This window comes from Nothoprocta perdicaria, unplaced genomic scaffold, assembly GCF_003342845.1.
Source record: "Nothoprocta perdicaria isolate Ctin4 unplaced genomic scaffold, notPer1 scaffold_54, whole genome shotgun sequence".
In the NCBI taxonomy this organism is placed as follows: Eukaryota; Metazoa; Chordata; class Aves; order Tinamiformes; family Tinamidae; genus Nothoprocta; species Nothoprocta perdicaria.
Window position 1 is genome coordinate 3,556,947 of NW_020455799.1, and position 15,441 is coordinate 3,572,387.

The 15,441-nt window shown below is 44.0% G+C and overlaps 1 protein-coding gene across 1 annotated transcript in view; it reads left to right on the plus strand.

Annotated features, from left to right (window-relative positions):
• Positions 1-37: 37 nt before the first annotated feature.
• The window catches only part of LPGAT1 (lysophosphatidylglycerol acyltransferase 1), a 51,550-nt gene continuing 36,146 nt past the window's right edge, over positions 38-15,441 (plus strand). Inside the window, exon 1 of the mRNA XM_026048383.1 lies at positions 38-308. Within this exon, the coding sequence (XP_025904168.1) occupies positions 80-308 (229 nt within the window). The 5' untranslated portion in view covers positions 38-79. The remainder of the gene's footprint in view (positions 309-15,441) is intronic.

The window sequence follows — 15,441 nt, forward strand, 5'->3', positions numbered from 1 at the left end:
GCGCCCTGAGCGCCGCCTCGCGCCCCGCCGGTAACGGCCGCCGCGTGTCTTGTGTCGCCGCAGGCCGGCGCCCTGAGCGATGGCGGAGAGCGTGGCGCGCGCGGGCTGCGCGCTGCTCAAGGCGCTGCTCCGCTTCGCCTTCATGGTGGCCAACAACGCCGTGGCCATCCCGTCCTACGTGCTCTACCTGCTGGCGCTGCAGCCGCTGCGCCTGCTGGACAGCGCGCGCTTCTGGCACCTCGAGGGCGTCCTCTTCAAGTGGCTCCTGGCCATGGTGGCCTCCTGGGGCTGGTGGGCAGGATACACAGGTAAGGGCCCCGCGGCACAGCCTGCGCCTACGGGTGGGTGTGTGGGTGCCCGGGAACGGAGAGGCCGCTCGGCACCCTCTGCAGCGCTCCTAGCGCGGCCCTGTCGCGCGAGGGTCCGGAGCGGCAGCGTTCGCGGCCGGTGTCCCCGCGCCGCCCGGCTCGCCCCACTGCGGGCCCGGCACTGCCCCGAACGGGCCCGGTCTGTGCCGTGAGCGTGGGTGAGCCGCCTGGGAATACGTGCATCTCCAAGTGGTTTCCACTGAGACCGGTCGGGACGCGAGCCTGAGGAGCCTGCTCGGAGCTCCTGTCACAAGAGTGGGTCTTCTCTTCCTTGCAACAGGGGCTGCCTTGGCTGCCGCTTCCGAACGGAGCGAGCCTTTTCATAGGCACAGCCATGCCGAGAGTGTTCATGACTAAACGGCGCTTCATTTACTGTTAGCAGAGCTAATTACACAATCTCTAGGGCTTGTTTTTTCCCTCTGCATGCTTGCTTTGCAGTTATTATTGAACTTCTCTTTACTTGCTAGTGTTCGTAGGCTCGTCAAGATGACAGGCTGAACTGAAATGCTAAGGAGGGCTCTAGTCTTGACCTTGAATACACCGGATTTCATCCCAGCTACTGTACTTTGCACAAGGAAACAGTCGCCAGTTCTTTATATGCCCTCAGACCTTGGAAAAAGGTGGAAATTAATCTATTGGGGTGCAAAACATGAACAGCCCTCCTAAATTTCCCTTTCTTCTGTCAGGCTACATCTGCAGATCTTTTCCATGTAAACGAGGGAGAAAAAGGACTGGCAACACACATCTCTGGAGTCTGGTCAGACTCTGGGTTAGTCAGAAAGCCAGTGTTGATCCAGACGGAGCGCTCTTTTGTCTTTTCTGTTATTACTTATTTTTGTTAGGCTACAAGAGCTGAAGCGTCTGTGCTCATGTGCCTTTGGGTGCCCTTCAGAGACGCACAGAGTTTCTGTGGATATCCTAGGTGAGCTCCCAGTGCTTCCTAAGGACATGGTGGCAGCAGCAAGCAAGTTTCTGGTCTGTCGGGCTGGACCTGTCGCAAACATTGCACTGCTTCAAAACTGCCTTGCCTGGTGCAGCTCGAGCTTTCCCAGATACGCTGTTTTAAAAACCCTTTTGTATTTGCTCCTTAAAAAGAAGTCCACATAGTGTTTGCAGTGGCAGGTGCATTTTAAATGTCCACTTCAAGCCTTTCAATACCAAGCTCCTCCAGGAGGAAGGATTGATCTTCAGGGTGTTGTGTGCATTCTGAATTGGAAATGGGAGAGCTGATCGGCGTAAGGGTAACATTAAAGTCATACCACATACGACCCTGCGTATACGCTGCGTACATTGAACCTGCTAGTGAAAATTCCAGCTGTCGTCCCGTGACGCTGTGGTTGTCAACTCCGAAGGCAGTTTCTTTGGGATAGCTTTTACTGCTGACTGCAGGACTGTGTGGTTTCTTTTGCCTATTGCTTGGAAAGTGGTCTTAGCATGATCTGCATATTCCGGAGTCTTCTTGAAGCATCCGCTGGTTGGCGTGGCTCGTGTGTCCCGACAACTGAAACCCCTTGTTTTACAGTCGTGAAATGTCTCAGTTTTGTTTATTTGAAGTATTGCTTACAAACAGCTACACAGAAGCTTTTTTTCTGGAATGACGTATGGGTAAGGAGGCCCTTCGCTTTCTAGTACTAGAAGCACCACATTTGTTCATTTTATTTTATTTTATTTCATTTTTTTTTCGAGAGGGGGAGTGAATTTTAAGCAAATGCCGTTAAGAAGTTTCGTTTTAATTGTCTCATCTTAAGTCTCTTCTTACTTCATATGAAGACATCACTATGCTTTATACCAGAAGCTAAAAAATAGAGAGAATAGCTTATTTCTTTACCGTCAGCAGTGTTCAGTAACACATGCAGGGAAAAGGAAAAAGGAAGATATGCTTTTATGCCTTCAATATATGTAAACAAAGTAATGTATATATTTCCAAACTGATAGACTTTATAAAATACTGTTACTTTGGTTTGCTTTTCTTACAAAGTATTTTATATGTCAGTTATATGAGGCACCGAAGTGGCTCAGTGTCTGTGATTTGCAGTGGTGCGTCTCAAGGTGACATTGCTCCAGCATTCCTCTCTCTGTCTTCCGTGCCCCAAACTAAGTCCAGGATTAGCTTCAAAATGTTCCATCTTTGTGAAGGTAAATAAAAGACAGTAGGTACATATGAATTCATGGAGAAGACAAAGGACTTTTTTCCTTTGAGCAGCAGAGGAGAGAGCAGTTGGTTCACTAATTTATTCTTTTTTTCCCCTCCCTCCATTAACTAAGTTTACCTGCTTTTTAACCGAAGCAATTATTCAGCCTCAGATGCTGTATTGAACCTGTTTCTTATTTTTTCCCTCATTGAGTTAGAAATGCCATGAACCATTTGTAATTACAGACTTAAACTCAGCCTGTAAACTAGACTCAGAACAGACCTTTTTCATGTAAGTTTGTACGTAGCTTGTAAGAGAAGGCTCAACAAGAAAGGAAGATGCTACAGTGAGTTCTGTTTTTTTCCTCTTTGGCTTTGCCGTAACTGCTAAATTGTTAGTATGGTTTGTTGAATAAAGCTGTCACAGCTCAGGACGACTTAGGAGATAGGTCTGCTCTTCTCCCCCACACTCCCATAAAGACCTGTGCTTTCATATTAGGATCATAGAGGATTTTCCAGAGAAATTACATGACCTGTGTCTATATCGGCTACTCTAATCTGTGCTTTCTGATAAACGTAGGTGTTCCTGTTTGCAGATGCAGTTGATGTTATGTAAAGAGATAGAGTACAACTGAGCAAGCACAACAGAGAAAAGAATGGGAAGAGAAGTTGTAAAGATCCCTGTCCTTTCCAGATCTTTTCCTTCTTAAGATGCCAGTATAACAGAGAATTTGGCTGTAATTGGTTGTCTTTGATTTTTAAAGGGCAGAGTATGATGAATATCTGTGTTGTTCCCTTGAACTCCACAATGTTTCTTACCAAAAGGAAAACTGGATATCTTTCTATGAAGAATGTTCAGATAGGCTAGCACTGCTACTTCATTTTTAATCTGCTTTCAAAAAAAGAAAAAAGGGACAGTTTAACTCTTCTGCACTTTTTGGTTTCCCTTCTGTCCTTTAAAGCTTTCTGTGTAAGTGTGTTGGTCTCCTTGTAGGAGCTGTTCTGTTAGGGCACCCAAAAATGGGAGTATTAGTGTGATTTGAAAGGCACCTTTGAAAGGCACTTCTAAATATTTTCCTGCATTTATTGTGAGATGCGTTCCAAAAAAAGCAAACTCAGGAGTGCTCGATCCTTTGCTGACAAATACTTTATCTCCTTGTTATGTACCTTATTATGTATCCTTACCTTATTATATGGCTATTTTCTTTACCAGTTCCCTTGCAGTATTTGAAAAACTATGCCTTCATGATACGATTCCTCATTTCATATCCAAGCAAACCCAGCTATGAAACAGCCTAGCAGATGGACTGGGAGGGAGATGCAGCCTCTCCGTGGAGGTAACCCTGGTAATAACCCCCTGCTCGCCTACAGAACGGGCGTTAAGGCCGTGGTTGTCCCTCCTGCACGAGCCACCGCTGTCCCACGGGATGGAGCAGCCGGTGTGGGAGCGGTGGGGCCGGGAGCGGGCGCCTGGGCTGCCCTCCCGTGGAGCCCATTCCCGGTGAGCACCGTGTAGCCGGACAAGCCAGTGAGCTGCGTCTGATGAAGGGAAGAGCGAAACAGCTGTGCTGCCAACCCGAAACCCCCGTGGGCTGAGGATGCTTTGCTGGCCCCGTGCAGAGCTTAAAAACCTGCAGCGCTTGGGAAAAGGTGAACTAGGCAAGAGCTGTTGCCTGCTGCGCCTCTGTGTTGGCGAGGGATATGGTGCCTAAGCAATAAGAATATTTTGTTCCTGTCAGGTGAGGAGTTTTGCTTTCCTTCTTCCTTTTTAAGTTCAGCTAGGTGCAGTAAAATCGAAATATGGTTTGCTAGCTGTGATCCCCCTTTCCCCAATTATATTAAAATTTGCCGGCTGACTTGTTGGATGGAGACCCATCCCTACTTCCAGACCCGTTTTTCTCTACTCTCATTTCTTCCTGTGGTTATAACTTCAGCCCGCAATATTTCATTTTGAGGAATAATCACCACTTGCATGGTGGGGAGGAAGGTCAGGTGGTGTGTGAAATGGGGAAACACAGCAGTTCTTGTTTTGTTTCTCTGTTTCAATATCCAGAGATAACTGATGCGACTGCAGTAGGTTTGGACCGGATGAGACAAACCTTTACGTTATGTTTGTTTTGCCTTTGTTTTGAGTTTCTAGGTAATCCTTGGCTTTATGTACAGCTTTCTGTGATGTGTATCAATTACGTGTAGGCTGTGCTGAGATCAAGCTGGGATCTTTGAACTTATTTTACTCTTTGTAATGGGAATTTGTGTGTAATTTGTGAGCTGCCTTGATAAGGGAGTTGAGCGAGTGTTTTCTGCCGTGGCCTAGGAGCAAAGGTTCACTCTGCATAAGAGGAGGGTGAGGAGCAGGAATACGGCATAAACCTCCAAGCACGTGTTGTGTGTGTCAGGAAAAGGGGCTGCGATACAAGGACCCTTGTCCTGCTCTGGTAAGGTGTGAAATCACTCCGGGAAGCTCCCATCTCCCGTCGCTGAAGCACGGACAGGCTTTAGCACCGTCTTGCTTTGCAGTTCGCCTAGTGGCAGCAGCGCGCCAGAAGAAGCAAGCTTATCTTTCATTTTCCTCTTGCATCATTTAACTAGAAAGGGCAACTCCAGAAATTAGTATTGAAATGGCCTCTAAATTTTATTTTTGGAAAACTACTGCCTGCTGGCACAGAAACTTAGAGTAAAAGCACCCGCTGTTATTTTTTTTGCTAGTGGTATTTTTGTATTTTTGTTGCTATTTGTGCTTTTTTTTAAGTGTAGGCTGATTTCTGTTTCTGATTCACCTACCTCTGGCTAAAACAAACAAACAAAAAAGTTCCACCCTTGAGGAGTGCCAATGGAGAAAAGTGCAAAGGAAACCTCTTTATTTTTGAATGAGGGAATGCCTGTGGAAGGGCAGCACTGGCTTCTGTGCCAAAAGCCTGAGGGATACCGAGTTGTGGCAATCAATTCTGGCTTCCCTTCCTGCTTGGGTCTCAGTTTGCTATTTCCCTGATGTGTTTTCATTCCTCCTATTTCTTCTAGGCCTGACTTTATTTTTAATGTTTTAATGTGTCTTTTCAAGTGCGTGGAAGCACAGGATGAAGAGTACCCGAGGGAGGGACGTCTCCCTGTTCCCTGCACCTTTCCTCCCTCTGCCTCTTTATGCTGAGCTCCCAGGAAGCAAGGCGGGTGTTTGCAGGGAAGGTCTAGTCCATCTCTGATCTGAAGAGAAGCAGAATCTTAGAGGATTAAACTGTTTATCTCTAGATAGGCTACATATTGTATGAAGTAGGAATTTTTCTTTTCCCTCCTGCAATGCCATTACATCTGAGTTGGAACTTGAGACCGCATTCTGCTTTTGCATTACGCCTTGATGTCCAAGAAATAATTTCTCATTCTCATACATATTTAATATAATCGCTATAAAGCATAGAAAGTTTAGAGCTTTTCAGGAAAGCCCATTTTCTCTGTTACTTTCTTCTGAGAAATTACTTTTCTATAGAGAAACTGAAATGAACAAACGCCGCCGCTTTCCCTTTCTCTGTCAGGTGCGCGCGAGAGAAGGAGCTGCCTTGCCAAAAGTTAGTTTGGCAAGGCTTTAAGCAGCTGAAAATAGCATCTTAAACATGGAAGACTTGTGCAATCTTGATTAGGAAGAGCAGCTAGTAAATCCTTTATGAAATATAAGCTTAGTGGTGTAACCTTCCTGTGCAAACTGAGCCAAAATACAGCTCGGAGATATGTAATCTGCTTGTGTTTGTTGCGGCGGAGGAAAAACTCTGCTGCAGAGGCTGACATTTCCAATGCAGGGTGCGAGGGCGTGTAATTGCACTGCTCTTGCACTCACCACCGTCAAGGAAACGTTCCAGCCCTTGGCATAGGCAGCTACTGAAATAACTAAGGCCAATATGTTGGTGTGCCTGAGAAGAACCTGTGGCACCAGGGGAGGATTCTGTGTGCAAGGATGTGTGTGTGTGCATATATATATTTCTTTTTTTTTCCAGAAGCATTTCAAGCAGACAGTGCCCCTGAGAAGAGCCAGTCCCAGGCTTTTAGGCTCATCCTTGCCCAGCTGCTTCAGTTTCCATTGGCCAGACATGTTGTGTAATGGCTGAGTGACGATCTGGAGCATGGCCCAAATCCACACGTAACCTCCTTGATTGCTCGAGCTACCTAAAAAACCGAGCCCAAGCGCAGGCAGTGCGTAACCCCATGGATGGTGCAAGTGTGGTGCAAGAAGATGGGAAAGAGGAACTGACTTGGATGGCAGTATCAGCATTAAAACACTTGCGAAGCTACTGTTTACGACCCCACTTTAAGAGAGTCTTAAGTTTTTAGTCTGTTAGTCTTACTTAGTCCTTTACTGGTCTTGCAAACGTTAAATCTCTAGTATATGATTTAAATCCCACTCAATTAGAATTCTTTGCCTTTTTCAACTCTTTTATGGTTTGGCTTGTGTTATTTAAACTGGAAGAGGACTTTACAAAGGAGGAAAACTGAGGATAGGGTGAGAGCAAAGGTTTGGTGAATGGAAAACTGGCTGATACAGGATGTTTATTTTGCAAGATACCAGTGTCAATGACTTTGCTTCTTTTGAGCCATGGAGTACAGTCTTGAACCTTTTTTCTTTTTTAATATGATGGTTATAAAATAATGTTGTCCCTGTGTAACAGTTCCAGTAGTCTGAAATAAGTTAGAGATTCACCCCAGTGTAATTTAGGCGGATGGGGATGGAAAAGATTAATAGTTTTATTACCACTTCTCACTTATGCACATATAAAAATAGAAATGACCTAAGAACAAGGGCTGGGGCAGCTGCCATTTAGGAGGAGGCAGTTTCTGGAAAACTGAATTATTAGGACGAGGGCTTGAGTGAGTGCTTGCCTGGTGGTTTGGGGTTTTTTTTTGTGAGTGTGTGTGTGTTGTTTCATGATGATTATTAATTTTTACTTTAGCAGCTGAAAGGAGGATTTATCCAAGTTTTTAAGATTTAGTTTGTTTTGTGTAATAGTACAGCAAGCAGAAGCTGCCCGTGGGTGCCGTTCCTGTGGAAGTGTGATTATCCGTGCTTGCCTGACACACCTGGAACAAACATTAAGAACAGATGTTTTTAGTTCTTTGAGCATCAGTTACATTTTTGAATATGGTGTTTGAGGTAGGCTGTTAAACCCTATTTTCATGGCAAATTTCATACCTGAGTATGTATCTTATGTGTGCAGAGAGATAATGGACTGTTTTTAGCCTTATTTCCTTGTGGGGCTTGGCTATTTGCTTGTTTATCATTTTTTCCTTCTCTTACCACTCCCCTACCTCTTGTTTGTCTGCTTGCAAGCGTGACTGGGGTTGAGCAGATGTTTCACCTCGCATAGGTGATGATGTTCTGGCAAGTTTTGTGAAAACTGCCCGCTGAGCAGCCGAGAGATGCAAGTTAAGGCCAGGTTCTGCCTGCTGCAGTGTGGCAACTGCGTGTCTCGCTTGACCCCTGCTGCCTGGCCGCTCGACGCATCAGCATTTTCAGATTTGACCACAGAGCTGTCTTGTCTTGCCCAGCGTGTTGGGGAGGACAAAGTTGGGCAACAAGTTTTTGGGAAACCGGGTTTTGTTACTTCTGCTGCTTCTGGAGCAACTTGCTAGTCCAGCAGCAGCAGAAAGTGTGTGAAGGATCATTCCTTCCTTTAGAACATACTTCAACCATCCTGTTTATCACAGCATTGTGGATGCAAGGGGAATATGTAGACAGCTATTTAGCCTAAATATTAGGAAAAAAGGATAAATGGTTAAAGAACTAAAAACCAATTAATGTGTTTTGAAGCTTTCTGCTCTCTTTGCAGCTAAATAAGGGTTGTCTTAGCCTCCTAAAAGGAAGACCAAAAGTTCATCAACTTAGCTGAAACTATTGAGTAAGAACAGTGATTCACAGGTTTTTTCAAGGTGGGACAGAGCCAAAGAGAAATTCCCCGATGAATCTGGCCTAGGGCTATGTGGAAACGTGGAGCTTGGAGTCTATTTGAGCGCTTGGAGAGACTGTGAAGGGAGCAGGGGGGCAGGCAGGAGGATGTGAACATATAGTTTTTAAAAAGAACTGTTAAGTCTTTTCCATGTAATGGGTTACTTGACAATAAAAGGAGCAATATTTTCAGTATTTGAGACTCTTATTCATGTAGTTAAGCCTAATACATTAGTCTAACACTAATGTAGACTGCATGGGTAATGCAGGGTAGGAGGATAATGTTACAGACTGCGAAGTTTTTAACCAGGTGAATCTGCTGTCATGGACTGACTTAAAGATTCGCTCCCAAAGGTTTTATGGGAAAGTATCTGAAATTTGACAACGTTTTCACAGGCTAGAGAAGTGGCTTTGTCAAATTTTCTTCATCTTTTTAAGAGGAAAGAAAATAATGAAGTAGGTCTTTTTTCCTTCTATTGCTCACCTTTCTTGTAAAGGTTTTTAACAGCCTTCTAAAACGTCACCCTTGATTGCTGAACGGAGGTGGTGTTTCCACGAGTGGTGCCGCCGGGCGGTGAGTGTCATTGGGGTGGCTGGTACACTCACCACGTTTGTTTGGAGTTTCCATGACAGAAATCTAGAGAATTTGATCAGATAAACAGAATTTGATGTCTGAATTCTGTTGACTGAGTTCTTGCTTTGTGTATTCACCTGAAAAAAATTATTTTGCCTACTTTTTTTTCTTTGAGGAGAGAGTGAACTGTAAGGCTTTTGATAAAACGCTTTCTAAATACATGAAGGCACCTGTAGCTACCAAATTTGACAAGTTACCTATAAAATAATTTAAAATGCCAAGAGATATCCACCAGTTCAGGACAAGCAAAGAAATCCTTGACTTGTAAATGGGCATTTTGAGATTTGTAATGTTCCCTTGCCTTTGTGGCCCACTTGGAGTGTTCGCAGTAGAGCAGCCCGCCTGGCTTCCACAGTCTCTTTCACAACAGAGTTGTCCCTTCCCTTCACTGGGATGCTCTCCAGAGGGGCTGTTGCTCTGTTGTCCTTAATTGAAACGCTTGTGAAATGTTTGAAACTAGAATTCTCTCTTTATTTGGAAGGTGGGAAGAGAAAGAAGCAGCCACAGGTACTGTCTTGCAGCAGAATGTGTTGAGTCAGATCACTTTAGGTCAGTCAAAAGTAGAAATTTGCTCCCAAAAGTTCCAGTGAGGTTGTCACCCCCTGTCCAAGGTATGTCTGGTGGCGTTGGCAAGCCTGAGAGGATTAGTTTTGTAATAGCAATACGTGCCAGAGTTCAACTTATTTTGTTGTTCCTAATCTGAAGGAAAAAACCATTTCTGCTGCTGCCCTGAGGTACATCAGCCGGAGAAGTCAGAGCAGGGAGGCCAGGGTTTCTTTTTTCCCTTACGGTTACCTCATTTGCCTGAGAGGGTCATTAAAAGCGTCACTTCTGGTTTTACAGTGCAGGACTTGTGCTCACTGGCAACCTGAAATGTGATGACATGTTCATTTTGCAAGAGTCACTGAACTGCTTGGGATAACCTGGGGCATGGGTTTAAATATGATAAGATAGTTGTCTATTAGCTTGGCTCTTCTGCTGCATTGTGCCAGTACAGGCACTTCGTGTTTTTTTGAGCTGTAGTTCCCAGCTGGAATTAACGTGTTACATATTTTACAGCATTTGCTTTTCAAACTTAGAGGTGTCTCCTGCTTAAATAATGAGCCTTACATACACTGAAATGAAATTGATTATAGGAATCTGCTACTGTGTTAAACCTCATCATTAACTTCTTATTGTTTAATATTAAATTACTTTGATTAAGTTATGGTAACTGAACACTGCTGTACTTTTTTTTTCCTTGTCCTTTATAAAATCTATTATTTTAAAAAAAGGACATCATATATTTAAAAAAAAAAAGTTTATTCAAGTCCTTAAGCTAACAGTGCAAGTGTTCAAGGCTTCCTTTAATAGGTTTTTTCTTACTTGTATCTATACCCAGTTAATTTTTTGCTTCTTTGTATGCCTTTCATTTTTATGCTTTTTTTTTTTTTTCCCCTCCACTCTGCTACTTGAAAATGTCCAGTCACTTGTGTCTGTTTTGTGGTCTGTGGTGATCCTAAGATGTTGGACCTGGAGTAGTGCCCAAAGGCGTGTGAGGGGAGGCCAGAAGAACACTGCAGCCGCTTGATCCATTCCCAGGTTTGGTGTTGGACTGTTGGGTTTTGTTCTTTTTTTTTTTTTTTTTCCCAAGTTACCCTACTCTTTCAATCTCAAAATGCATTGTGTGATTGTACATTCCTCTTATTTTTATATTCTTCCATTCAGAAACTCAGTAGCTCTGCCTCTCTGTCTGCGTTTGGCCAAGTTGAGGAAGGTTAAATGGTCAGGGCCCTTCAAAGGGAAAGAGGCGCCTCAGTCCTGAGGTCACTGGAGGGGGACACTAAACAAATGCATGGAAGTGCCCTTTGCCTTTCCCATATCGGCCATTTGAGAGACAAATCTGAAAGTGAAGGGTTGCTCAAATGCATTCAGCATTTCTTTTATGTGCTGATTATTTATAGTGTGTCATGAACTGAGCTGGGCAATGTCCGTGGTGTAACAAGGCACAGCATCAGTAGCATTTTGTAGTCATTTAAGCAAGATGGAAATAATACAAAGAGAAAACTGAAGTTAATTTGCGTAAGGAAAAAGCAATGACCGGAGCTGGACTGCAGGGGTCTTTGTATGACTTCCAAAGTCTTAAATTCCAGGAACAGGGTTGTTGCTCATCTTGGCCAGAACCACCAGCGGGTAATTAAAATATGCAGTTTTCTTCTGTTCCGAGGAGAAAGTCTGGTATCTCTCTGAAGCAGTATGACGTATTTACAAAAACGTGTGCAAATTTGTATTTTTCTGAGCCCAATTGAATTTGAAGAATAGGAGACTTAGTAGTTTAATTCTTTGGGGGTTTGCTTTCTTTTGTTTTGTTTTTTTCTTCCACTTAGCATGTATCCCAAAAAAGAGGGGTCTCAGCCCTTACTGAGAGCAGTCATTGTAGCAGCTCGTCTTGACCCCTGCCTTTTTGGCTGTAATACTTGCCTGCTCCCAAGGCCATTGGGAACTCTGTAGAGTTAAGTAGTTGACCACCTGGGGTCAGGTCAAGCTTTTTAACCATCCTATTTAATTAGGTGTGGTATGGAGGGATGCAACACTTCAGTTGTTTTACAGGAGCACCATATTGCTTAAGGCAAAGAGCACATATACAAGGATTTCTAACTTGTTAACTAACTTATTAAATGGCCCTTCTGGATGAGGACTTCCAGCTCACATATTTTCTTTGCCAAGGGCCTCTCCTTGCTCGTGTGCAATAGGTGATAACTGTGTTCTGTTACGTTTTTCTGCTCTCAGCAGAAATATTCCATTATTGCATTGTGTTGGACTATTTTATTGTGCATTTGCAGGATGTGTCATGTTATTTTGGGTGGTTGTCATTTTGAAGAAAAGACAGCTTTTTCTTCAGAAAGCTTCTACGTGTTCTGGATTCCCGGAAATCATGTGGCAAACTCATACAGCTACAGATCTTGAAAGGAAGCAGCATGCTCTTCGTGAACATGCTTGTTGTCATAAGCCCTCAGTTAAGTTACTGTTTAAAGCCACAAAAAGCCACAATACTGAAAAGTATTCTGAAAACTAGAATAACTGTGCATAGGACTGTAGCTTTCAGCTAGTTGATATCTTAAATTTAAATGGCAGTTTAAACAGAGCAGTAGCTTATAGAGAAATTTATTAGAGAGCTTTCTTGTCTTCTTAAATTAGTGAGCTGTGTGCAGATGTGATCAAACATTCATTTAGGTCAGTGCGGCAGTTACCAGAGAACTTACATGAACTTCTTCTAAGAAGTTCCTTCTTTCTGCATCTCTTGCATTGCTATGCAGACGCAGGAAGGATGGCAGTCTGTCCCTGTGGAAAGGGGGGTGCAACGCTGGCCGGCAGGCGTGTGATACCCCATCTCTTGGATCCCCCTCTGTGAGGGGAGGAAGTGGCTACCACAGTTAAATGTAACCAGCATGGTCACCCCGAGTCCTCGCTTGTCAGAAGACACAAAGCAGTGTATTAAATACACTGAAGTTAATTAGCTGTGAGCTGAGATGTGGGCCTGGCTGTTAACTCTGGTGCATCTGCTGCAGGGGTGGTAATCTCTTCAGTGTCCTAACAGGACTTGGCAGACCTTGTTGGAGGTACAGGGCATATGGCACTGTGAGACTTCTTCAAATCCAACAATGTGAAGTCTTGCTGGGGGAAAAAAAAATCTTCTATTTCTATACAATTCTCCTGTAGGATTGTAGAACTGAGGTTGGAATAATGAGATTTTTCTGGTCCGTTCCCTGCTTAAAGCAGGGTGAGCTCTGCAGTAACATCAGGTTGCTCAGGGCTCTATCGAGTCAAGTTCTAAATATCTCCTAGGATGGAGACCTCACAGCCTCTTGGCACCTCCTTCAGTCAATAATCATGAAGATTTTTTTCTTTATTTTTCTTTATTTTTCTTCATTATCTGGTTAGAATTTGTCCTTGCTGCAGTATATCCCTTGTCCTTTGCAACTGCACTGGACTTCCAAAGAATCTGGCTCCATAGCTGTATGACAGGTAACTGAAGACGGTAATCATTATTTTTCCTCCTCAACCTTCTCTTCTTTATTCAAGATGAAAAATTGCAGCCTCTCCTTGTGTGCAGACCGTGATTGTCTGGACATCCGTGCGCTGGACACAACCTCATTTATCTGTGAGCTCCTTCCTTGCACCAAGGAGCCCCGAGCTGGACAGAGGGCTCCAAACGTAGCCTCACACGGGCTCAGCAAAGGGGAACGATCACCCCAGTCACACTGCTGGCTGTGCATTTGCTAACGCAGCCCCGTGCGTGATTAGCCACCTTCAGGAAGGGGCACAGACAAAAAGCAGAAAATCCATGACGGGTTACATCTAGAGCTGCTCCATATTGCCTTTGATGGTGATCAGTGATGACCTTAAACATTTAGCATGCAGTGTAGTGTTATCTAGAGGTAATTTAAGAGCATGAGCGTGTACAAGTTGTCACCAGTCCCTTTTGATTACTCCAGGCCTAATCTCTGAAAATAGTCATTGCTCAGGCCTTTGGACTAAAGTTCATATATTAGCACTTGCGTTTTAGATTCCCTATGGGAAGACCTGATGAAACCTGCTGGTGACATGTCATTACCTACCTGTGTACAGTAATAAATAATTCTTGTCTCTGTTTCTTTGTAGCCGTAAGTCTGCTATTTGCATCTTTTTTATCCATTTTTCCCCAGTATTTACATTTTTGGGGACTGTGCAGTGCCAACCACAGTACAGCACAGTATAAAGTGCTGTGCTGTTGCAGTGCAGAGCTCTGCACAAGCAGCAGCCGAGTTGGACGCAGACTCGGGGAGCTCTGTGGTGCCCCAGGTTGGCTCCTTCCTTAGTTATTTGCTGATGAGTTGTTTGCTTTATCTGGCTTGCAGTGGCCAGCTTGTTCACACCTTGCCTTTCTCCTCTGATGAGGCTCCTTGGAGTTAGCAGCTGAGGCTGCCAAGCAGGTTTCAGCCACTCATCCTGCTCGTGAAGACTGTGGTGCTTCCTTTCTGAAGGAATCCTGATGCTTCACCAGTCATTTGCTTTGACTACACCATTACCTCGAGGAGTTTGGGAATGGGCTCCTTGCCCTCGCCGGGAGCTTCACGTCTGGCAAGAGGAGCAGCAGGATCAAATTAGTGCCGCGTGCCACAGCCCTGGCTTGGACAGAAGCTGCTCATAGTGTCGCAGCCTGTCACACTGCCCCTGGGTGGGTGCTGCTCTGTGGACAGCTGACTCTGCAAAACAGCTCAGGCTCTTGTTTTGAGGTAGTAGTTTGTAGTTGCGACAGTGCCTGTGCTTTCAGAGGGCTCCCTCAAAATAAGAAATATTTCCTCTTTCTTTAACTTGCTTTCCTCAGATAAGTTCACAGCCCACTTACAAATCCAACAGCTCTCACTGTGTCCCTGCCAGAAGGGGGTTCTGCAGAGTAGGTGGCAGTGGCTCCAGGCGCTGTGGATAGGGAAGGCCTCTAAATTCCCGGCCATTTAGGAAGAAATGTGCTTGGGTTGTTGGAATGCTGTATGTTTAAGATGACTTGTTAATTATAGAAAAGCCAGACTTTCATAACACAGTCTTCTAGTCATATTTTCTCTCAATTTACCCTTATTTTGCATTGTAGCCACATTTAACATGTTCCAGTGTACATTACACTGAAGATGGCTTTAGGACTGTGCTATGAGTTTATGCAAATCCTAGTTTGGACTACGTTCTTGCTAAGAGTGAATGTGCCTGTTGTGAAATGCAGGAGACTGACTTCTACGTTTAAAAAGAGAAAAGTGAAAAGTTGTCCTGTGGATTTGATATATCAAATTATTTGCGTCCGTGGTGAGAATCTTGCTCATAAAATAGTTATCCTTGAAGATATGGACTGGCGTGTGAAAATCTTTAGCCCTGCTTGGCCAAGAGTCAGTTTGAGCAAGTGCTGGACCCTTTTGTATCAAGGGATTGACTGTAGTATTCTGTATTTGCAAACTACAAATGAGTAGAAAACCTTGTATGTCCTTGTTCTTCTGATTAGTATTTTCAAATCATTAATATCTGCACAGGGAGCAATGGGACAGGTGTGGAAAAAATATTCCTCTGAAAATATATTTTCTTTTTAACCTGGATATGTTTCTTTGCTTCCATTGTTTATTATGTTAGAGTTTTTTGGTCATCCCAGGTGATCCAGAATGTTTAGCCGGCAAAAGGCAAAACTTTGTACACGAGCCATTTGTTGGTTTATAATAATCTTAAAGGTAGTTTCAGAGACTGCCTGAAATTGCCATTTTTGGACACCATTTGACAGAGTTTCTTTCTATAGCCTAACCAGGAATGACCAAAAATGGGACTGAATATTAGCTTTAAATATGAATTGATATGATAACAGTCAGTGTGAAGTTTATTTGGTGCTGTT